This window comes from Amaranthus tricolor, chromosome 7 (assembly GCF_026212465.1).
Source record: "Amaranthus tricolor cultivar Red isolate AtriRed21 chromosome 7, ASM2621246v1, whole genome shotgun sequence".
Lineage (NCBI taxonomy): Eukaryota > Viridiplantae > Streptophyta > Magnoliopsida > Caryophyllales > Amaranthaceae > Amaranthus > Amaranthus tricolor.
In genome coordinates this window covers 26,483,275-26,507,414 of record NC_080053.1, presented here as the reverse complement: position 1 = coordinate 26,507,414, position 24,140 = coordinate 26,483,275, and the positions used below count along the sequence as shown (strand labels likewise).

General features: G+C 29.7%; 3 protein-coding genes across 3 annotated transcripts; 2 read left to right on the top strand and 1 right to left on the bottom strand.

Moving 5' to 3' along the window:
• The first annotated feature begins 9,765 nt into the window (after nucleotides 1-9,765).
• LOC130817980 (uncharacterized) lies at nucleotides 9,766-10,771 on the top strand. Its single transcript, XM_057683988.1, has 2 exons — nucleotides 9,766-10,381; nucleotides 10,474-10,771. Exons 1-2 carry the CDS (start codon nucleotides 10,024-10,026, stop codon nucleotides 10,704-10,706), a joined length of 591 nt encoding a protein of 196 aa, XP_057539971.1. The 5' UTR covers nucleotides 9,766-10,023; the 3' UTR covers nucleotides 10,707-10,771.
• A 6,280-nt stretch (nucleotides 10,772-17,051) lies between these two features.
• LOC130818114 (protein SMAX1-LIKE 3-like) lies at nucleotides 17,052-21,678 on the top strand. Its single transcript, XM_057684155.1, has 3 exons — nucleotides 17,052-18,618; nucleotides 19,329-19,596; nucleotides 20,255-21,678. The coding sequence occupies exons 1-3, from the start codon at nucleotides 17,369-17,371 to the stop codon at nucleotides 21,383-21,385; spliced, it is 2,649 nt and encodes an 882-aa protein (XP_057540138.1). The 5' UTR covers nucleotides 17,052-17,368; the 3' UTR covers nucleotides 21,386-21,678.
• A 524-nt stretch (nucleotides 21,679-22,202) lies between these two features.
• Nucleotides 22,203-23,668, bottom strand: LOC130817724 (transcription repressor OFP13). The gene has a single exon (XM_057683579.1). It carries the CDS (start codon nucleotides 23,622-23,624, stop codon nucleotides 22,968-22,970), a length of 657 nt encoding a protein of 218 aa, XP_057539562.1. The 5' UTR covers nucleotides 23,625-23,668; the 3' UTR covers nucleotides 22,203-22,967.
• Nucleotides 23,669-24,140: the final 472 nt, after the last annotated feature.

Below are 24,140 nucleotides of genomic sequence, written 5' to 3'. Positions count from 1 at the left end.
TCATCAGTGATCCGATCCATGGGAGTCAGACATATTTTATTGATGAAGTGAGTGGTCTTAGTCTTAGTGTTAGAAGTACTAATCCTATTCAAGCATGCATGACTCACATGTCCTAAAAGTTTTTCTCACCTATCCCTCTCTTATTATTCACAATTGCATAATGCTTTCGGATAATGACCCATCAATGATTGTAAAATTAGAAAAATACCCAACATTTATAAAGTTTTAAAGGATGCTTATAACAATTTAGTTTCATAAAAAAAGAAAAATAAATATTTTATAAAGTGTTATAAAACTTGTACATAATAAGATACGTACAAAAAGGAGAGTTGGCTGTACACAAATTTGATATGGTTTTATCTTAAAACCAATTAGTCAATCTCTTTCTAATTCTTCAATGTTTCATTACATGTGAGTTATTTTCCAATATCATGTGAAATCTTGTTAGATTGGTCTCGATATATAAAATTTTAATATATTTATTATAATTTATTTATAAAGTGCTTTTATAAAAATGTGAAAAAATCAAAAGTAACTACAACAATTCTTGATTTAAGTTTCTCATCATGAAATAAGCCCATATGATAATCTCATTTTCTAATTAATGATTACTTTAAGGTTATAATTGACCACTTTAAGAATATAAGTGATTAGTCTACAGTTATATGTAAGTGATCACTTTATGATTGTATTTGGTGACTTTAAAATGGCGATCACTAAATTTATAAGTAATTACTTTAAGATTATAAAGTGATCACTTGAAATGATAGATGATCACTAATTAAAGTTATAATTGGTCATTTTGAAATAGTGAGTGAACAATTTACGATCAAGCAATTAATATCATAAGTATATCTTAGTCTAACTAAAAGTCTCACGGTAAAACTGTCTAATTTAAAAATTTGCGATAGAAACAAACATTGTAATTGTAAAAGGGAGTAGAGTATTATTTCGAGAAACATATATAATTTACAAATTCTTGTGAGAGACGGTATTTTTGAGAAATCATCCTTAATTTGGTAAACCTATTATCATTTTTAGTTTAATTAAGTTTTAATGGGTTGAGCTTAAGAGACGTCTCTCAAAAAGACGATCTTTCAGGAGACCGGCTATATGTAATTTGCATTTCCTATAAAAAAAAATTTAAAAAAAAAAAAAAAAAAAAACTCTTTGGTTAGAATAGGTTGGCATGCCGATGATTAGTTGGGTCATGAAAAGCAACGAAAGCAACATTAATGGCCTCGGATCCCTCAAAAGATCATCACACCAAAATCATATTTGGATCCTTTCTCATTCTCATTACTTCCTTTTATCAGGTTTTTCTTTTCCTTTTTCTTTTTCGATTTTTAAGGTATTCTCTCTTGCTTTCTTTGTAAAAGCATTTAGTTTACATTCTTTTTTTCTAAATTAGATTATGTTCACAATAACCCAAATATATATCACTTATCACAGTATTTTTTATTATTTTTTTTGATGATTAAAGAATAAACTCAAAGTAATGTATAGTGTTAAGTTGAGCTAAACTTATTGTGAATGTCAATATATAATCGGAGAAACGCAATGTGCACATACTTTATAAGTCAAGGAGATATCATCCTAAAACCATATGGCAATGGGAGAAAAGGTTCAATAACTTATGAAATATGCACACTATCTTTGACTTATTGATGTAGGATAAATCATCCCAACATCCCCATCACATTATAACCCCTGTCAAGTTCGCATGTGGGAGTAATCAATTAGGGTAGAAACACCATTTTTATGGACCTACCATTTTAATTTTGATCGAACCATCGGTTCTACTATGTTAACTTAAGCTGAACTTATGTGAATCCCAACATATAATCGGAGAAATACAAGGTGCACACACTTTATAAGCTAAGGAAACCATATCATCCTTAAACCATTCGACAATGAAAGGAAGAGATCCAATAACTTAGAAAATATACATACTATTTTTTATTCATCAATGTGAATAAACCATATTTCCAACATATATATTTTTCAAATAAAAATTATATTCCATAACTATTCCCATAGTTTGGGGGTATGAGTATTTCTTCTTGTGTAGCTATTGCTTATTACGGAAACCCATTGTCCCACCCTTTATAGTTTGGTAGTTCGTTCTAGTTAGAGGTAGTTGTTGTAGGTTAACATTCTCATACTTAGTATATTCCGTTGATAATAAGATATAACCAGAGTATAAAACAACAAATTATATCTATTGAAAAAGATTACAATTAAAGAGATACTCTGCTTGAATAAAACTTAATTAAAAAAACCAGTAGCAAAGAATGACAAGATAAGGCTAGGCGATTTTTAATTTGTTATATGCATGAGGGATGGATTTAGATTGACCAATTAGTACCTACTCTCTTCTTCCCTAATAAATTGTAATAAAAAGATTTTGCACAAAGATTAAATAATTAGATGAACATTTGAATTATGTAAATGATATTAAATAAAGATATAATGTGCAAATGATAATAAAAAAAATGGTAGAAATTTTTCTATAAAATAATTATTGCAAAGTAAAAAGAACCAATTATAAAAAAGTGTAAAAATCTCTAAGCTAAGAAACATAGGGAGTATAGTTCATGCACCAAGCTTGTATAGTCATCGTCCTAAACTTGTAAGGTCAATATTTTTCGTTTAGGGGTAGTGTAAAGAGTTAGATGTGTACAATTCTAATTATATCATATCATGTAAAATATGTAAAAAAAAAAATCAATTATATGCACATTAGCTTTTAGTGCATTTTTCCCACCTTTATAAATAATTAATAAAGGAATTTATATTGATAGAAATGCTCATAATAATTTTTGATATACTGAGTAGTAAAATTCATGCCTGCTGGTTAACATGTGCAAAGCAGTTTACAACATAACTGTAACATTTGAAAAATTAATATTTTTAGAATTGGAGAATTTAAAATTAATATTAGAATGAGAATTATTTTGGATTGAGTCGGATAATTTATTTTGGGCTAAAATAACGAGGAAACAGATTGAAACTAAGTATATGGCGGATATTATAAAATATCTCTTTTAATTTTATAAATTTATTTTCCTTCTTTTCATTTCTTATTTGATTATAATTTTTTTTTAATTCTTCCTACTTCTAATTTGGAAACCGAAAAACTAAGAAAAAAAATTAAATTTGTTGCCTCCATTTCACAAAAAAAAAAAAAAAACTAAAAACCAACACTGGGTTCGTGACCTTCTTCTTACTTTGAACAATTGCAACAATCACCTTGAATTCTTTGTGAATTTTCAAAACCCTCAATCTGTATTTTGTTCATCCTTTTCCTCTGAATTTCGCAACCTTCTCCCTCAAATTACTCTGAGAAATTCGAGTATAGAACAATAGCTTCGTTCCTTGCCATTTTTGCCTGAAAACTTTTCGAAATGCATAACAATGGTGCCGGTTCAAATTAGTTGAACAGAAAGCACCACCTTCACGCCATTGTTGCGGTTGAACTCCATTGAAACAATATCAAGTCTCTTATTTCTTCTTATCTTTAATTTAAGAAAAATCTCACTTCTGTCCTTGATTTACGAAAGAAGACAGGTTAATTCTTGTCTTTTCTATGATCCAGGTTCAAAAGTTTTCTTTTCTTTTAATTTTGCTTTCTATGAATTACTTGTTTCAATTTTCAAATATAAATCTCCCCAATCATAAGTAACTGGTTTCAAGACTAATTATATGTGGTTGTTTAAATTAGAGTAGTGAACTTGTCTTGATTGATGTTAATTAGATGAATCTTGGGATATTTGTATTGATTTAAAGAAATATTGAGATTATAGACTTTGTTATTATTATTTGTGAAGATTTTATGTTGGGTTAAAATTGTTTGATATTGATCATTAATAGGAAATGATGAAATTATTGAGAGTATGAATTTTGTTGGAAAAGGGTTAATATTAGGGAAAGTATTGAATAATTGGAATCCTTAGAATGAATTAGGAGTATTCTTGATTTTTGGTATGAATGTACATATAGTGTTTATTTGGAAAATATAAAGAGATCAATTAGAGAAGCAAGTAATCTTTAAAAGAAGTTAAACAAGTCTAGATTGCGGTTATAATATTTTGATGATATATGGAGTGTTTATGTTAGAAGTGCACAGTCCTTTAATGCTTAGAGATGTTAGAATATAATCTTTGATTAAGTCACAGTCTTAGGATGAGATGTAATAAGTTATATGTTAGATTAGCTGTATCGAACGCATTATGTTTATTGTTATGCTTTAGGAGATGATTTCTCTGTCGAACCATTCTAGCTGATAGTTGCGTATCAAACTTGACTCCTTGAAGTGACAGTGACGGTGAGTATTAGCAGTCTCTTAAAGGGTCTGACCACACTACAATTTTAAAAATTGTTTTATAAAAGCTGTGAATTTTATAATTTTGAGACAAATTTGTTATGAATGATTATGTTGATATTGATATGGTCAATGTATAGGGCTCACGAGTTGGTCATTGATGGAGTAGAGGGAAAATCTCCCTTTCTCCCTATTTTGAGGTGAATTGTCATTCAAATATTGACTAGCCTCACCCGAGAGTGACATAGCCTTAGAGCTATGAATGTTCCTCTCAACTAGACTCCATGTGCGCACATAGATCTAGGAAACTGATGTTGCTTTTAAACCTATGTTTTGAATTATTGTGTTTTGTTGTTTTGAATTGTTACTTCTCATTCAGTTTAACCTGACCCCTTGTTGTTTCCATCTTTTAGACTGTCTACAGATCGGAACTGGTCGGAAACGATGGGTTAGCGGTGATGTTTAGAGTTACATGGATGTTAAATTGAGATGAGTACGTGAGAAGTTGTAGCTTTGTATTAGGTTTTGGTAAATGTATATTGGACTAGATTGTATTGATTATGTTGGACTTTTATAGTGACTTTTATGATTACTTTGTGTTTTAGTTAGATGTTTGGATTGAGAATTAGCTGATACAGCTATGTCATAGAACTGGTGATCCTTTTGCACAAGTTTTGAAATTGAGAATTAAGTTTCTTGGGAAATAAACCTCATGATGACCCTGTTTACTCAGTCAATTGTAAGTCGGGTTGTTACAGAGAATTAGTTGATACAGCTATGTCATAGAACTGGTGATCTTTTTGCACAAGTTTTGGAATTGAGATTTAACTTTCTTGGGAAATAAACCCCGTGATGATTTTGTTTACTCAGTCAACGGTAAGTTGAATTGTTACAATAACACTTCATAATTGTTAGGGCCCAAAAACATATTTTAATACTTATTTTATTTCTCGTTTTAATTACTGTAACACATGTATAAGTTTTTATCTAAAAGTAACCAAATAATAAAAAGTCAGATGTTATTATTGGTTTCGAAATTTGAGAACTAATAAGAAAGATAATAATAATAATGACTTTTTGCATACTGTCTTTTTTCAAAAGCTTCATATTCATTTAAAAATGTATATAATATCTAGTTTGAATGTAAATTTAATTAATGCAGAGATTTAATTTTATATTAGTATTTTAATTTTTTTTTAAATCGTAAGAGTCTTTAAGATAGAATTTTAATATGAAACGGACATGGTAAAATTTATCATTTATGATCAAAACTTAAAATGTTGCTAATATTTTAAATGGGGGAAGCATATTTATACATGATAATTAAACACTACAACCTTTAAAACCCATCTATTGTCCCTTTTCTCTATTGATGATACAATTAATGAACTTCAATTTGAAGTATCTTTATTATTTTTATTTTACTTATTATGTTGACGGTAATAAAAATTTATAGTTTTTTTTCAAACTATAATAAATTATATTAGAATGACAATTTGTATTATATATATTTCTTTTATATATATATATATATATATATATATATATATATATATATATATATATATATATAAAAGAAATATATATATATATATATATATATATATATATATATATATATATATATATATATATATATATATATATATATATATATATATATATGAGTTTACAGATTTGTATTTGCTATCAAAAGTCAATTAAGTAAATAAGTAACAATCACTTATTGGTTAGTACATTTTGTGATAGTTGAGCATATATTGCATGACATTTTTTGTTTTTAAGCCAATATTAATTTTTGAATATTCATGTAAAATCATTCAATTTCATTAGTTAATTACGTTAACGCGTCAATATAATCCATTTAGGTAGATTCATATCATGATCTCTTCTACTTCAAATATATCACCTTTTCTTCCCCTCTACTTTTACTTTTCCAAAAGTATATTAAAGGAAAATTTGGAAATGAAAGTAAAAAAATTATTACTTAAGTCCCATTAAATTGCATCACTTTTAAATGACAAAAATTATGTGGTTTTCATATTTTTTTAATTATTTTTTAAATTATTAGATAGACAGAGAAAAGAAGGGTTAGATAATTGTGATACTAAAATCGTGTTAATAGTATTAAGAAAATTTGTGCATGAGAATTGATAAATAATGAAAATATTTTAAAGTTTATATTACAAAAAAAATCAGCTCGTCTAGTATGAAACTGTTTCAGCATGATACGACTATATATATTTAGCCTATAATTTCTCTACTTGATCACTATAATTTTAAATGATCACTCTAACATATTAAATATACATTAGTCAATCCAATAAAAATAATCTAACTATAAATCTATTTGGATTAAGAATTTGTATTAAAAATAGATAAAATAAAAAAAATCCTTTTAGCATTTTAATAGGGACAGTGGGAATAATGACTAAGAAGAGGAATAAAAAGAAGATGAAGTGGTCCTAAATGAGTCCAAAGAGAAAGTGGTAAGTTGCAAGATCCAAGAAAGTATCCGGCCACCTTGCTTTCAAGCAGGGAAAAGGACCAAATATAGTTCACTAGATATTAGTCTTATAATTACTTATTCCATATTATTTTAGTATAAATTAATTTAACACTAGCAAATTTTTCTCGGTAATTGCAAAATTTTTATATGTTCTTTTCAAATAAAATTTACGAATTTTAATATCAAATTTTGACTATAGTTTCTCATTAATCTATATAAAAAAAATATTCATATAGGATTTTGATAGATTCATCACAATATATATATTTTCTAAATATTAAGTTTATAGGATTTTTAAAAAACTCACAATTAAAATTATTTGACTTTTAAGTTTACATTGAGATTTGCACAAAAAGTCTATGAGAAGGAAAAAAAACAAAGAGAGTATTATTTTGCATCTTTTAAGATCGTGCATACTAAAATAGTTTAGTCCAAATGCATACAAAAATTTCTGGTATAGTAAGAGTAAATCCTTTTAACCTAGAGTGTAAAACTCTTTATAATACTCCTATAATTTAATTTTTATATGTATATTATGTCTAATCTAATTAAATTATATTCTATTTTGGTTAATTGAATTAATTTTAAATGGTTAAAGATAGAAATTTTTTTAAAATATGAAAAAAAGTGTGACCCATTTAAAATGATGAATAAAAGGAAAAGAGTAGCCGTTTCTAAGCTTTACTTTTTATGTAAAGACTCTAAAAGTTTGAAGCTGTGGAAACTTTGTCTCAAGTGCGATCTTTTAGTCTTTTCAAAATAATCTTCTTTGCATTTTTTATTCATTTTCTTTTCATTTATCTGAAAAAGATTGAGCCAAGTTTAGTTGTATGGAAGCTTGTCTTTTGTTGTGGGTCCCTTTCTTTTACTACCGATCAAAGTATAAAGACGTTTTGCCTTTCTTTACATTATTAGCTAGGGCTTTATGTTTTGTCAAATCATTTTTATTAAGAAAATAATTAATTTTGAATTTTTGATTTTAGTTACACCGTAAGTTGAGAGAAAAAAAGATTAGGTGAGAATTAAATTTTAAAAAAAATATTTATTTTTCAACTTAAATGAGACTCGATATTTGAATTATTATGAAGTAGATATTGGTGTTTAAGAAATGAATGTTACTCTATTATAGTGTGGATAGTAGTATGTAGACAGTAGGTTATTAAAATTTTTTACGCAATTACTGAAAATAAAACCTTTCACAAAAATAAAAATAAAGTACACAGTATGTTACCAAATAATATAATGGGGATGGAACTACTAAAACCATCAAATTGAAAAAATAATTTCAAGGTATACTAGTTTATATAATTTACGTATGAGTTATTCATGTTTTTAAGATTTTAGTTTTTTAAAAATATCAACTAAATTGGCATTAAAATTATGTCACTAAATATGTACCCGTTCGCAAAGTATTCTTATGATAATTTTCATGGTAATGAAACTTTGATCATAAGAAAGACTTTTTGTTCATAATTTTTCATTAATTATCACCTAATACTAGATTTTCAAATAATATAATACATTAGAATGAAATTCATAAAAAAATTCAGATTATTGAAGAAAAATAAACATAATAATTAAATTTATCAAGAAATATTCATATTAAAATTACACTAATTTTTCATTACATGCAGAACACCGAATATCCACGTTATTTTTATGTTACTTATAACAATAAAAATTGACGTCACTAACAAATGATTACATCCTTAATGGGTTTCAAAGCTCGAGAATGTGGCTTCCTATTGAGACGATTCCATCATTATAAATTACTCCTATTACAATTGTAAATAATGTCATGCTTCACAAAGATTACAACCGCTCTAAATTGTTAAACTAATTCTTAAATGAGACCATTTTTATTGGGTTGGTCTAATATATATTTTTGTCTTAAAATAATTACTTATATCGTTAAAGTAATCATTTATATTTTTTAATATAATAATTTTTTATAGTCTTAAAGTGATTACTCATAATCTTAAAACGATTACTTAAGATCTTAAAGTAATCAATTGAAGAAATGAGCTATTATATAGACCCTTCTCATATAAGTATCCAACCACATGTTTTGTCCAAATTGTTGTTTGTTACTGTTCTCTCTGTAGTCTATAGTGCAAAAATTATCAAGAGCATTATCTTTAAGTCAAAAGCTAATTATAATATATATGGAGTTATTCATCTAAGAAACTGTTTTTTGGCGAAATGACCTCAAAATAAGAAGTTTATATGCTAATAATTGTATTAATTGGGTTATTCCACTCATATATAAAGAACGTCTTATGGTGAGACCGTTTCACAACGAATTTGTGATATAAATATAATCTCTTAATTATTTCCTATCTCCTGTTAATTATTTCCTATCTCACGTCAAATTTAATTTATCCCATAAATATTTAATGGGAAATCAAGAAAAGTAAAATAAAAATAATTATAATTAATTTTGAAGACCTTATAGTTAAATCATGCGTCTTTCGGACTTCAGTGTAAATAATCGTAAAATTTTAAACTTTAATTGATTACTTCCTATGACTTATCTCTTGTCAAATTTGTCTCACAGATAGGCATGGCCACGGGGCGGGTTACCCGGAACCGAACCGGTCCCGAACCGCTTGGAACCGGATCCGGATCCGGAACCGGAACCGTTTGCGACAGGTTCCGAACTGCCCCGAACCGCGAAACCGTGAAACCGCCGGAAAAAAATGTTGTCGGAACCGTGAAACCGCCGGAAAAAAACGTCGTGAATCGGGTAAAAAACCCGCGGTTTGGAACCGGAACCGGTCAGGGAGAACCGGTCCAACGGTTCCATGGAACCGGTTCTGGAACCGGAACCGGAACCGGTCCGGTTGAACAGGCTCAACGGTTCCGTGGAACCGGAACTGGGACCGGTCCGGTTGAACCGGCCCACCGGTTCCATGGAACCAGTTCGCCAAAAGTTACCGTTTATGACCGTTGAACTAGCCGTTGCATTTTTCATTATAAATACTCATCAATTTCAATCATTTTCATTCACAACTCATCTCTTCTCCTACTCTCTCTACTTACTCTCTCTACTTAATTCTTTAATTACGCAATTATTCTCTTAATTAAATAATTAGTCTTTTAATTATTTCTTAATTTAGTTAGTTACATAATTAATTATTTATTTATTTATTAATTCTATATTTCTATTATTACTTCAATATTATCAATCATGTCTTCATTTTTGAAAAAAGCCACAAAAAAAGTTACTAAAGTGGCAAAATCATTGGGAGGTTCCAGTTCGTCCAAAAGAAAGGCCACTTCTACTCCGTCGGTATCAACAACACCTTCCATTAGTAATTATAATTATGAACATAATTATCCGGAAGGGTACGACCCGGAGTTACATAATTATGCAGAAGAAGTGGAAAGAGAAATACAAATTGATGAAGAAGAAGAACAAGAAGAGGAACCAACGACCCCAATTGGGATAAATATATCTCGACAGTCATCAACAAGATCACATGAAGAACAAGGAGAACAACAACAAAGACAAGCTCGTGGTAAACGAGTCAATTTTCAAACTATCGGTTAGTTTTATAATTTTATTCTTCAAATTAATTAAACTTTAAATTATTTATTTATTTAATTATAGTTTTATAATTTTAAATTATTTATTTAGATGAAGATGAACCAGTAAGACAACCTTTTCCGGCAATGCCACCTCCTAGTGGTAGAGCTGTTTCACATGTGTGGTCGTATTTCACAAAAGAACCAACCGAGAATCCAGATATTTTCTTATGCACTTGTCAAATTTGTGAAAGTCAAGGAGTAAAGCCCTTAGTTTCATACAGTTTCGCCAGAGGTAAATACTTTTTAAGTTTTTTATACATACTGACATACATAATACATTGATACATTATATATTCATATTTTATAAACATTTATTTATTGTGTTTTGTGAATACGTGTTAGGTGGTGGTACGAGATCTTTTAACAAACATTTGGCAAAAAAGCATGGAATCACAAAAGAAACTCATGCAGCAAGCGGCAGCGGGACCACAAGTGGAAGCCGACAAACACAATGGGACATTCCCATCATAGTTAACTTATCTTGCCAAGCAGGCATAAAACAATTAAGTGATTTATTAGAACCAATTAGGGATATAGTGAAGTGGCTTAGGATCGGAAAGATAAAAAGACGATATAAACAATTATGTGACCAATATCAACTTTAAAAAGTGTATTGGTCATTAGATACTTCTACACGTTGAGGCTCAACCAACGATTTATTAAGAAAGGCGATTGCTTATCGTCCAGTAATAACACAACTATATAGTGAGTGTACAGATAGTTACTAGCTGATGACACTTGGGAGTTAGCTATAGGTGTACATAACATATTAGAAGCGTATGACCACGCGACTAAGATTTTTTCTTATGTTTATGAACCGAACGTTCACTTAGTAATAAGTGAATGTATTACTATTTTTTATCATCTCCTTAAATATACACATGATGATACTAACCCAAATTTGAGGCCGATTCTTGCAGATATGATGGAAAAATGGAAGACATATTTTACCGATTTTCCTTATATTTATAGAATCGCAACCATTTTGGACCCACGTTTTAAAACTGAGGTCCTTACTAAAGTAATAGGATTTTATTACCAATCGTTAGATCGCCCGTCTACTGATGTACATAATTATGTAGGAACATGTAAAAAATATTTAGCAGAACTCTATGATTTTTACGCTAGTGTATATAACCCGAAACGCGATATGTCTAGGCGTGCTAGCGTTTCGGCACGTCCCTCTTACTATAATTCGGTAATAGCTAACATAATGAGTCAAGATGATAGTTTTGTAGGATCATCTTCTTCTTCCTCGACCTCATATTTAGAACTAGATAGTTATCTTAAACACCACTTTGAAATAGACGAAAGTATCTATAATATTTTGGAGTGGTGGAAAGAAAAATCTGTAAAATTTCCCATTTTATCGAGAATTGCAAAGGATATCCTTGCAATTCCCGCGTCAACAATTGCGTCGGAGTCTGCTTTTAGTGCAGGTAGAAGAGTTTTGGACGAAAAGAGATCTCGTCTTGCTCCACATAGTATTCAAATATGTGTTTGCAAGAAAGATTGGGATCAAGCGGAGATTCGAACACAAGGACTAAGGAATGATGATGATCAAGACGACGATGATGATCCATGGATGATGATGGATACATCTGCATCATCGTCAGGAGGAGAGTCAGCGGAAGCATCTAACCAACCACATGATGATGACGAGGACGATTAGGATCAATCCGACAAGCGACAACGATAAATCAACATTCAACAACTATAAATAAAAGGTATGACAAAGAACTTCGTGAGCTTTGATTCCTTCGGGATACGTAGGCAGCTTAGTATTCCTTTGGGTACTAGGTTCAAGTCCATTTTCTCCCTCTTTTTTTATTAATCATCTTTATCGACATTATCATTGATTCGTTTCTTATTAATTTATTTTTTTCCATTCTTTTTAGTAAATATTTCAATAACGATGACAACTTGACATGCAATGAATTTCGCTAATAATCAAGTAATCATCAAAGGTACGTCCGCGATATTATAGTATTTTTTTATTATAAAAATATTTAAAGAAAAAAAAAATGGAATTGATGGTCCGACCCGCCTGTCCCGTGAGTTGGAACCGCCGGAACCGCCTCATGAACCGCCAAGGAACCGTTTGGAACCGCCCGGAACCGGAACCAGAACCGTTCGCGACAGGTTCCAAATGGAACCGAAACCGGATGGAACCGGAACGGAACCGGACCAACCCGGACCATGGCCATGCCTACTCATAGATATGTGATGCAAAAATCAAAAATTGAGATAAAAATAATTATAATCAATTTTGAGGACCTTACTGTTAAATCATGTGTCTTTCAGCTTATATAATCATAAAATTCCAAACTTTGAAATTTAAAATTAATTAATTTCTATCTTTTGTCATATTTGTCCCATAGATAATTAATGGAGAAATGAAGAAAAGTGAGATAGAAATAATTATGATTAATTTTGAGGACCTTATAGTACTTGAATCATGTGTCTAAAATATAAGTGAAAATCCAAACTTTGAAATTTGAAATTAATTACTTTCTATCTCATGTTAAATTTGCCCAATAAATATTTGATGGAAAATTCAAGAAAAGTGACATAAAAATAATTATAATTAATATTAAGGACCTTATTGAACATCCTTTTGGTCTAAAGAATAAGAGTAGATGCTTCTTTTTGTTTTTACACTACTTATAGATCTCCTTTTAATTATTGTCTTTATTATTCCGCCAAAACTATAACTATGAGTATTTCAAAACATTGTTGGACTCCTAAACTATCCAATCGTAAACCTTAATTTCCTATCAATTTAACCAATCATCATAAATACGAATAATATTTCCTTTAACTTAATTAAAAGGAAATATTATTTTAGTTGGGTTGTATTTTGTTCAATTCACGTAAAGGTGTTTATTTAGGTCATCAGGTTGATTTGGGGTCACGTGTTTTGGGTTGATTTAAAATTAGGTTTGTTTTGAACTAGTCCATATTGATTTTTACATATCTTAAATTGATTTTAAAGTCGGGTTAAATCAGATTCGGTTATAAAGTCGGACAAATATTGAGTTATCGAGTATATTTTAAACACCCCTAAGTTTTCACGTATGTTCATTTTTTTTATTGATGGGTTGAAGTTCACCCAGTATAATCGATGGGTACGATTAAACGTTGGGATGAACTTCATATATGTTCTTGCCGATATCCATGGGATGAATTTCGCGCATTGTAATCGTTAGGTTAAACATTGTTCTGAACATCACTATGTTCATTCAGTTATTTATGGGCTGAGTTCACCTATCGAAAATTCGTAATCATTGGGTCAAATATTGGGTTGAACTTCACGTATGTTCATCCCGAAATTATCCATGGGATGAACTCTACATACTCTTTTTTTTCTTAGTTTTTCCCATTAAATAACTATAAGTAGTGTCGTTCTTGACATTTTATAGACCCTAAGCAAATTGAAAGAAATGACCCTATTAATAGATAATCGATTCTGAATTTTAACGGGTATTAAAAAAATAATAGAGACGAACCCTATATATTAAAATATTATCATTACAAAGTAGACGTGTTATATATTTCTTAATTAACAAAAAAAAAAACTAATCATAAATTGTAAATTTTTCATTGTTTAATTCATTAACTATAATTTTCAGATATTAAGGTCTAGATAAATGCATACCTTCCCTATAGTTAGGAACAACATTACCTATAAGGCAAATTTAATGGGATAAAAAGATGAATTAAAGAAAAAGAAAATAAAAAAAAAAGTAAGAGAGGGAATGTTTAGTGAATGATTAGAAAGAAAATGTGAAGCATAAAAAAGGTAATAAAATAAGGTTAATTAATGATCCATAAAAATAAGATGAATGATGACTTTATTCCTTTCCGATCTCTTTAAAAAGAGAATGAGAAGAATGAAAGGAGCAAAGAAATAGTCTAAACTCAAGGGACGTACTTCCCAATTAAGGGGTACCCTTCAATTTACAGACAGTCAGTCCAAACACCATTAACAGCACCTCGTAATTGGCGGACCTTCCCCCACTTTCCACCTTTTTTTTCCTTTCTCTTTCTCCTTTGTCTTTCTCTTTCTTTTCCTGTTTTTGCTTTTTCTTCCTTTTTCTTTTCACTTCTTATCTCTGTTTTGATCATTCTCATCATTATCACATCACTTCTTTTCTTTTTCTATTTCTTTTTTAAATTTTATTATTAGCAAAAACAATAATTTTTTAAAGAAAAATATGATTTGTTAATAATTAAAGATGAATTAAAAAAGATTTAAAATGCGTGATTAAAAAAAAAGTGTTATACTCTTGTCCAAAAATATAAATTATGTAAAGTATGTGGGACATAGTAGAAATAATGTTATACTTCTTCCGTTTCAATTTACTTTTTCACGCAATTCAATATATTAATTCAATTCTTAATATCTCTAATTATGTTTAATAAAAAATTATAAAAATTTGATATTAATAATCTTTGCAGTGAGACGAATCAAACAAGATCTCACTTGACTATGTTTTAACCTATAGATTAAAAAACTAATCACAATTAAGAGTAATGAATGAATAGTGTTATTTTTTCTAATGCAACTAATTTGAAATAGAGGAAGTATGAGTTGGATAAAAGGATTATATTTTTTATTTATTGTTTATTACGAAGAGATTGCAACACCAACAATTAACAAACTAATTAAAAAATCAATAGGAAACACTAAATTGTTTCGTTTATATTAAAAGTGACAAAAAATGAGAGATGATAATCGGTAAGAATTAAAGAAAGTGATGACACGCTTTTAAAAATAAAAACATTTCATAGTTAAAGACACATACTAATTTGAAAAATGTGGCAATTTCATAGACACATAATATATTTTTTTTACTCCTATTATAAATACTCTTGTACGCCTATGAGTATAGCAGTCTAAAACCGTATTTAAAATTCAAAATAAGTTTGTCGAGATATTTATATATACTCAATAACTAAAATTTACCCAAGTTAAGATATTCTACGTAAAATCCGCCTGATCACTCGAATACACTACTATACCTGATAGTATTCAAATTCTAACCAATAATCTATTTGAGCATAATAAAAAAATTAATGAAAAACTACATTGATGTGAGTTCTTTAAATCAACCGAATAGTGATCTAAATGTTTAAATGTAATACCCCTGAATTTCCATTACAATATATATTTAAAACGAAATCAATTATCAATTAAACTTTATCTATACCAATATTGGTTAAGTCATCATTCAATAACTATAGTTAATCACCAAGAGATATAAATCCAAAATTTTTAAATTTTCTTTGGAATAATCTTCAATTAAATTAAACTCGAACTACCTTATTACACACCCTTGAATTGGAGTATTACTCCCCTTAACCTTTTTTTTTTTTTTTTTTTTCCATTCCTTAATTATTATTCATTTTAACTATTCATACCCTTATAATTTTTACCTTTTCTACATAGTTCCTTCCAAGTTAAAGTCATTTTTAAAATTATTTTTCCTCTTTCTTTTGTAAAGGGGTAGCAGCCCCTTTTTCATTTCATATAATTTATAACCTTTAAGTACACAATGAGATTTGAAAGATCATTAAATTCAAAATAAATTTGATCAAGTAGAAATCACTTTTTTTATGTGCAATTTACTTTTTAAATACGTATATTGAGAAAGATATTATACATGGTAAATGAACATATTAATAAACCAAATTATACTATAATAACCTAATATATTTTGTAATTAGTTATTAAGTTTATTTTAGCTAATTTGTCCATTTACATCCTCAATTTTCTTCCGCAAAATATGTCTTGAAGATGAATTGTAAATAAAAAATGTATTTTAGATAAAAATTAGTACTGCGATCGACAAATATATTTTTTAACAATTTAATTGGCTCTATCTGTATGAATATTTATATAAAATTTTGGTCTTAAGTATTCCTCTCTCTATCCATTTATAGGAATAATATCTTTACTTCTCTCTGAACCATTATAAATATAATTAATAATAGGCATTACCTAATCTATCTTCTTTCTATTTTACCTCACTTGTCTATTTTGATGTTTTTTTTTTCTCTAGATATATATTAGATTATCTCTGCAGGTAAAAAAAAGACAAAATATATTTACATCATATCATATATTTAAGATAATTATATTATAATTTTGTAACACTAGTTTCATTAACAATTAGTTAATAATCTACAAGTGAAATATAAAATTTTTAATTTAGTCTTATATAGTAGAAGTATATTTTACTTATCATTGGATGATGTTTTTCTTTTGGTTTTTTAAAATAAATTTTAATTGTTATTTTTAAAAAATTATGAAAAAATATTTGTTGTCCATCTCATTCATCACTTTGATAAATTCCATACAAAATTTCATAAAAAAATTATATAGAAAGTAAAATATGTGATAAAGAAATCACTTTGAAAAGACAACTACAAATCCTATTAACACATCCTAATTTTTGCACCCTTTTCATAAAAAGAAAAAAAAAACACAAAACCCCACACCATAAAGTTATTCTTGTATTTAGACAATTGGACCAAGCTAGCTAAGGTTCAAATTTAACTTTGATCACAAACATAAATAAATATATAAGAGGAGGCAAAATGTTAAGATTTTTAATGTGAGTGCCTTAATCAAATCTAATTTATACCAAAGCTATAAAGTTTAAAGACACCAACTTCCAATCATCCAAATAACTTTAGGTATTATAAGAATGAAAAAGGAGAGTCATAAGGCAATACCAACATCTTCACTTTGCTTCACATGCATTCCACTTTCCAAGAGACACAAAATCTATACATTTTTGCTCTTCCTACAAGGAAGGCACATTCCTTTCTAATACTTATACCCTTCACTCCCTCTTCACACTTCTTACCAAAAACATCATTTTAGCTACTACTTCAAAAAAAACGAACACATAAATACAAATTATTAATAATACATAATGCGAACAGGTGGGTGTAGTATACAACAATCTCTAACACCCGAAGCGGCCGCCATTGTTAAGCAAGCAATAAATCTTGCAAGAAGAAGAGGCCATGCACAAGTTACACCCATACATATAGCTAGTGTTATGCTAGCTTCACCTAATGGGCTTCTAAGAGGAGCTTGCTTAAAATCTCATTCACATCCCCTTCAATGCAAAGCCTTAGAGCTTTGTTTTAATGTAGCCCTAAACCGCCTTCCCACCACCACTCCTACCCCAATCTTAGGCCCACATTCTCACTACCCTACTCTTGCAAATGCCCTTATGGCTGCCTTTAAACGGGCCCAAGCCCATCAAAGACGTGGGTCCATTGAGAGCCAACAACAACCCATCTTGGCCCTAAAAATTGAGATTGAGCAACTAGTTATATCCATCCTTGATGACCCTAGTGTTAGTAGGGTTATGAGGGAAGCTGGTTTTTCTAGCACTCATGTTAAATCTAATGTTGAACAAAATGTTTCTTCCTTAGAGGGTTGTTCTCAAACCACAACAATTACTACTAATAATAACAATAATAATATTTCATGTAATAAAAACAATGTTTATGTTAAGTGTGAGACTGTTAGTCCACTTGATTTCCATTTTAGTGGGGCCAATCTTCATCGTGATTCTAAAATAATCTCTCTAAATTTGTTGTCGTCTCAGGCTCGAGCTGAGGATGTTTCGAGCCTGATCGATTGGTGGACAAACAAAAAGGAAAAGAGCAGTGTAGTCCTAGTAGGGGAATGTTTAAGTACTTGTGAAGGTGTTGTAAGAGGGTTTAAAGAAAGGGTTGATAAAGGGGATGAACAAGTTCCTTTAGAATTTAGGTATTTACAATTTTTGAATTGTCCTTTGTCTTCAATGAAGAATCTCTCAAGGGAAGAAATTGATTTGAAATTAGGGGAAATTAGATGTGTGTTAAAAGGGTGTTTAGGAAGAGGGGTAGTTTTATACTTGGGTGATCTTAAATGGGTAGCTGAATATTGGGCTTATTATGGGGAACAAAGGAGACATTATTATTGTCCTATTGAGCATTTAGTGATGGGATTAAGGAGATTAGTTTTTGGTAATTTGGAGATTAGTGGAAGATTATGGTTAATGGGTATTGCTACTTTTAACTCTTACTTGAAATGTAAATCAGGATTTCCTTCTTTGGAAACCCTTTTGGATCTTCATCCTCTCACTACTCCTGCTGGAAGTTTGGACCTTAGTCTCAATCTTGAAAGGTAATTATAAAAAATAATTTATAGAGTATATAATATATATTAGAGCTTCAACCTTTTTAGTTGGGTTAGTTCGTAATATGGTTTTTGAAACTAACGTAAAAGAGAATGTGTTGCATCCACACTGCTAGCCCATAGGTATCTCATGTTAGAATATATAACGTATTATGAGTTTTCAACCATCGGCTTAAGCTTTTGATTAAGTTGATTCTTAATATGGTATCAGAAATTAATGTGATAGAGCATGTGTTGCATGGGTTTCCAACCATCTGCTTAAGCTTTTGGTTGAGTTGGTTCTCAATATGGTATCAGAAACTAATGTGAAGGAGCATGTTCTGCATCCACACTGGTAGCCCAAAAATCTGTCATGTAATAGAATGTGATAGAGTATATAATATATCATTGGTTTTCAACCATCAGCTCAAGTTTTTTGGTTGAGTTGGTTCTTGATATGATTTCAGAAACTAACGTGAACAAGTATGTGTTGCATCCACACTGCTAGTCTAAAAGTCTGTCATGTAATGGAATGTGATAGAGTATTCAACATATCAAGGGTACCCGTTTCCAACCATCAACTTAAGTTTTTGGTTGAATTAATTGTCTGACATAAATCAATGTTTTAAATTTTTAAATTATTATTTAGTATTTACCCACAAATCATTGGTTTTTGTTATGTAAGTGCTAATCATGCTGTTTTTTATGCTTGTTTTCAGTTCATTGCTGGGCCAAAACAAAAGTGATGTCTCAGGAGAGGGTTTCAGCTGGCCACTATTTGAAAATAAAATTGATATGCAGCTCACTTGTTGTAAGAATTGTTCTGCCAATTGTCATAGAGAAGCACAAAGCTTAGCTGGCAGTTATCGAAATAACGACTCAACAACCACCACAACTACCACCACCACAACCACCACGAGCTCAAGCTTACCATCTTGGCTTCAAAAGTGCAAAGAAGAAAGCAAAGAAATTAGCACTAATCATGAGGTTAGTTACTTAATTAGCTCATCATTCCTAGTTACGCACAATTAGGATAGTAACACTCATCTTTAAAATTGATACCCCTCCATCTCAATATTATATTTCATTTTGCATTTTTTTTATTCAAATGTGGTTTTTTTTAATTAAAAATAAAAGTTTAATAAAAGTGCAAAATAAAATTTTAAAAAAATAAACTCATATAAGTTCTTATATTAATAAAATTACGATAAAAATACAAAATAATATAGAAAATTAAATCACGTAGAATAATATTTGTATTTATAAAATATTGTTAAAGGTACAAATTTCTAATCAATGATTTTTAAACAAAAATTATATAAGAGCATGATTTTTAATCATATAACTTAGGATATATCTGGCGTATACAAACCCAAATCTAAATTATCTTATATAGTTACTATTGCATATTATATGATATTCAAATCTCCATTATTACCCACATGCAAATTGTTTTATATGGAGAAAAAAAGATAATAATATATTCCTTTATAAACTTAAGGAATAACACCTACTATTAACAATCGGTTTTAATAGTAAATTCTCCTTTAAATTCGCATGTGATTACTACATTTTGTGCTTGTTTGAGTTGCTAGGCTCATTTTCTAAATTCTAAAACGTGATTATTTGCTCATTTTTCCAATAGGAAACATTACAAATCAAAGAGCTATGCAAGAAATGGAACTCAATCTGCAGCACAACTCATAAAACCTCAAATTCAGCAGAAAAAACCCTAAATTTCTCATCATGTTCACCTTCATCTTCATCAATTTCATCATATGATCACAATAAAAACCTTCATTTACATGAATCAAAACCCATGAATCTAACGCCATTCATGTTTGAACCCAAATGGGGATCAAATCAAAACCCATTTTTCCTCCAATCAAAACCCGAACTCCAGTCGAATCCAAACTCAACACCGAAATCTGATTCATCAAGTGAAGCAACGGAAACAACCATAACCCAATTCAATCACAATAACCCAGAAAATTTAGAAGCAATTTGCTCTGTTTTAAACAAAAAAATCCCATGGCAGAAAGAAATAATCCCTGAAATTGCAACAACAGTCTTAAGAATCAGATCAGGAATGATTAAAAGGATGAATCCATCATCAAAAATTGAAGAACAAAAGAAGGAAACATGGTTGTTTTTCATGGGTTCAGACGATGATGGAAAATTATTAGTTGGAAGAGAATTAGCAAAATTAGTATTTGGGTCCTGCACAAATTTCAAATCAATCAATTTAAGTGGTTATTCATCAACAAGAACAGATTCAAATGATGATTTAAGACCCAAAAGAGTAAGAGATGAAATGGGTAAAGATTTTCTAATGAGATTTTGTGATTTAATCAAGGAAAATCCTCATAGAGTATTTTATATTGAGGATATAGAACAAATTGATCATGGGTCCCACATGGGTATCAAACATGGTATTGAGACTGGTAAGATTAAGCTTTCTAATGGGGAAATTGTGTCATTAGAAGATGCAATTGTGATTTTTAGTTGTGAAAGTTTTAGTTCTGCTTCTAGGGCTTGTTCTCCTCCTGTCAAGCAAAAGTTAGATCATGATCATGATCATGATGATCATGATGGTCATGATGATCATGAAGATGTGGAAGGTGAGGCTACTTCTTGTATGCCTGATCTTGATTTGAATCTTGCATTTCAGAAAGATGAGAATGGGTGTAGTGATGATCAATCTTTTTGGGGTGGTGATTTTAGGATTCTTGACTTAGTGGATAAACAAGTCTTTTTTAAGATGATAATGTTGTAAAATAGTTACTATTTTTGGTATTTCTTGTGTTTTGGTTTGTGTTTTTAGGTTTCTAAATTGGGTGGGATGGTATACTGTAATGGTAGTTAAAACTAGGGCAAGTTAATTAGGTAACTTATAGATGATTAGTGTAACTTTTGATGTGTGTTAATATAGTTTTGTAAATTTTTTACTACTCTATACTTTTTTATCTAAGTGCGTAAGGTCGCGTGCATTTGCTTCTTATTTAAAGCCCAATCAACACTTCTGTCACTAGTTGTTGTATTGTACTTCATTTGTCTATTTCAATTGGCTACTAAAAGTAATTTTTTCTCTCACAATATGTCATTTTCAGTAGCAAATTCAAAGATACATAAAGAGTAGATAACTCTAGCTTTTACTCGAGTAGCCTGCTAAGAGCACTATTTTCTTCTTATTTTCTCAACCAAGCTATTAATAGACGGCTCAAGACCACTTAAACATATTTTGCGTACTAACTACTTTTAATTTGCGTACAAAACATAAGAATAACGAGGTATTACAAAAATAGAATTACGCTAAGAATTAATCAAGGATCAAAGACTTAAGAACTAAGCATACAAAACGAAGGCTCACGCCTATACTTGCTTGAAGGGGTTTAGGTGAGGTTCTCGGGCTAACTCCTATAAAAACAAATGATTTTTCTTTTTCGTAACAGGTTTACTAGACGCTATTTATTATGAAATTAATATTCACTAAAAGCAAATTTCATATTCCAATACTCTACTCTTACCATTTAAATTTTATTATAATATATTCTTACCATAAAAGAAATAAGTAACTAATTTTGAATGGAGAGAATACATTAATTATGCTTACAAATATATAAAATGTGAACAAAGTTTTAAAAAGCTATCCATAATCTTTCATTTCAATTCTATATTTACAAAAACATTTCGCCGCACTATTCATTAATTGAAGGAGGACCCAAGAAACATCCCTACAAAGTGAAGAACTATTACCCTTATATTTATTATGTTTAAGTAGCTATAAAAATTGTGTTGTGTTGCGTTCTTTATATATTATGCTTCGTGCTAAATACATCGTGTAATTCCAAGAGTGAAACCAAGATATAAAACTTAAGAGGCGAAAAAATTTAAGGGGCGAAATTAGAAAACTAGATCGCAAGAATAAACTGTAAAAATAAATCGCGAGAGTCAGGCCCGGCCCGATCTATTGCTTCGCCCTTGGCCAAGTCGTGCTGTGAATAATATCGTATCATGACGTTCCATGGCCATCAAAAAATAAATCTAACCATAAAAATTGTGTTTTGCAAAGTAGCTCATGTTGATAAATTTGGCCTTGTAGATAAAATCCACGTAAGAGAAAAGCTAGCGGCATACAACTTCAATGAGTTTCCATACTAAAATCAACAGCCCATCAAATAGTTTTTAGTTGACCTCTCTCAAATTCTTCTATATAAAATCATATATGAGTTATTTTCCAATACATATATATACATGGTACCTCATATCAAATCTTACTGTAAACAATATTATATTGTGTCTGTGCCATGTTTCAGGCAACCATGGCCCGCGTGTCAGCCCGAGCTTCTTCCATCTTTTTATGTAGAAGCCAAAGAAAGAGAAGAAGCAGCTGAAGAAAAATAAGTACTAGACTTAGAAATTTGAGCATCATCATGATCATCATGATGATCATCTCTACTAGTTTTAGCAATAAAATCATGAACTAAATCAACAAACGCATTAATAATAAATTCATGATTATCTTTCCTATTAACCTTCAAATACCATCTTAATAACTCTTCTAACCCATCCCAATCATCTACCATTCCTAAATTTTCCACCATTTCTTCCATCGAAACCCTAAAATCTTGGTACGGGTCTTCACTATCTACTGAAATTGCGACAGATTTCTCAAACCTTGTTGTTTCAACAATCAATTTGGGTGAATCCGATTCATTCGGGTCGAATAAAACCCGGTTATCTTGTTGTGCCCCACGAACAATATCTTCTAGAAGATTCGAATTATCATCGTATTCTAAACTTGATAAACTCGTCGAATCGGACGAGTTAGTGAACCAGGAATCAGGTGTCTCAACGGCGTCGTTTTCTGGGTCGAAGTAGATAGAGTTAATCGTTTTGAAGAGATCATCATCTTTCATGGTGGTTATATGAAAGGAGGATGTTCTTGGTTGTTGTGTGCATAATGGCCATTCTTTTGGTCTGAATAGTGATAATGGTAATGGTAGCAGTTTCATTTTGAGTTTGTGAAGGTTTAAAGGAAAGGGAGGAAGAGGGAGGATGTTACTATAAATACTATCGAGTTTCACTTTTATTGTCACGAACCATATTAAATACGATTTTGTATTCATTTTGTTTTTAGATAATTGTAAATTATTTTTAAGTTAGGTCAAATCGGATTTGATTATAAGGTCGGATAAATTTCGAATCATCGTGTCTGTTTTAAATACTAATAAACCTAATTACTCTCTTTAAAATTGTAAATAATCACTTTACATACGAATTATATATAGATCAACATAATAAAAATAATCTTATTATATGACTGTATCATTTAAAAATTTGTAATATATTAAGAATTAAATTTAATATAGAATAATTTGCAAAGAAACATCTTATAAAACCAGTTTTTTTAAAAAAAACACCTTTTAAATTTTTTTTTGTAAAAAAACACCTTTTAAAAGACTTTTTATTAAAAAAAACACCTTAAATTAGTTTCCGGTGACTTTTGTCAACTTTCAGGCGTTGACTTT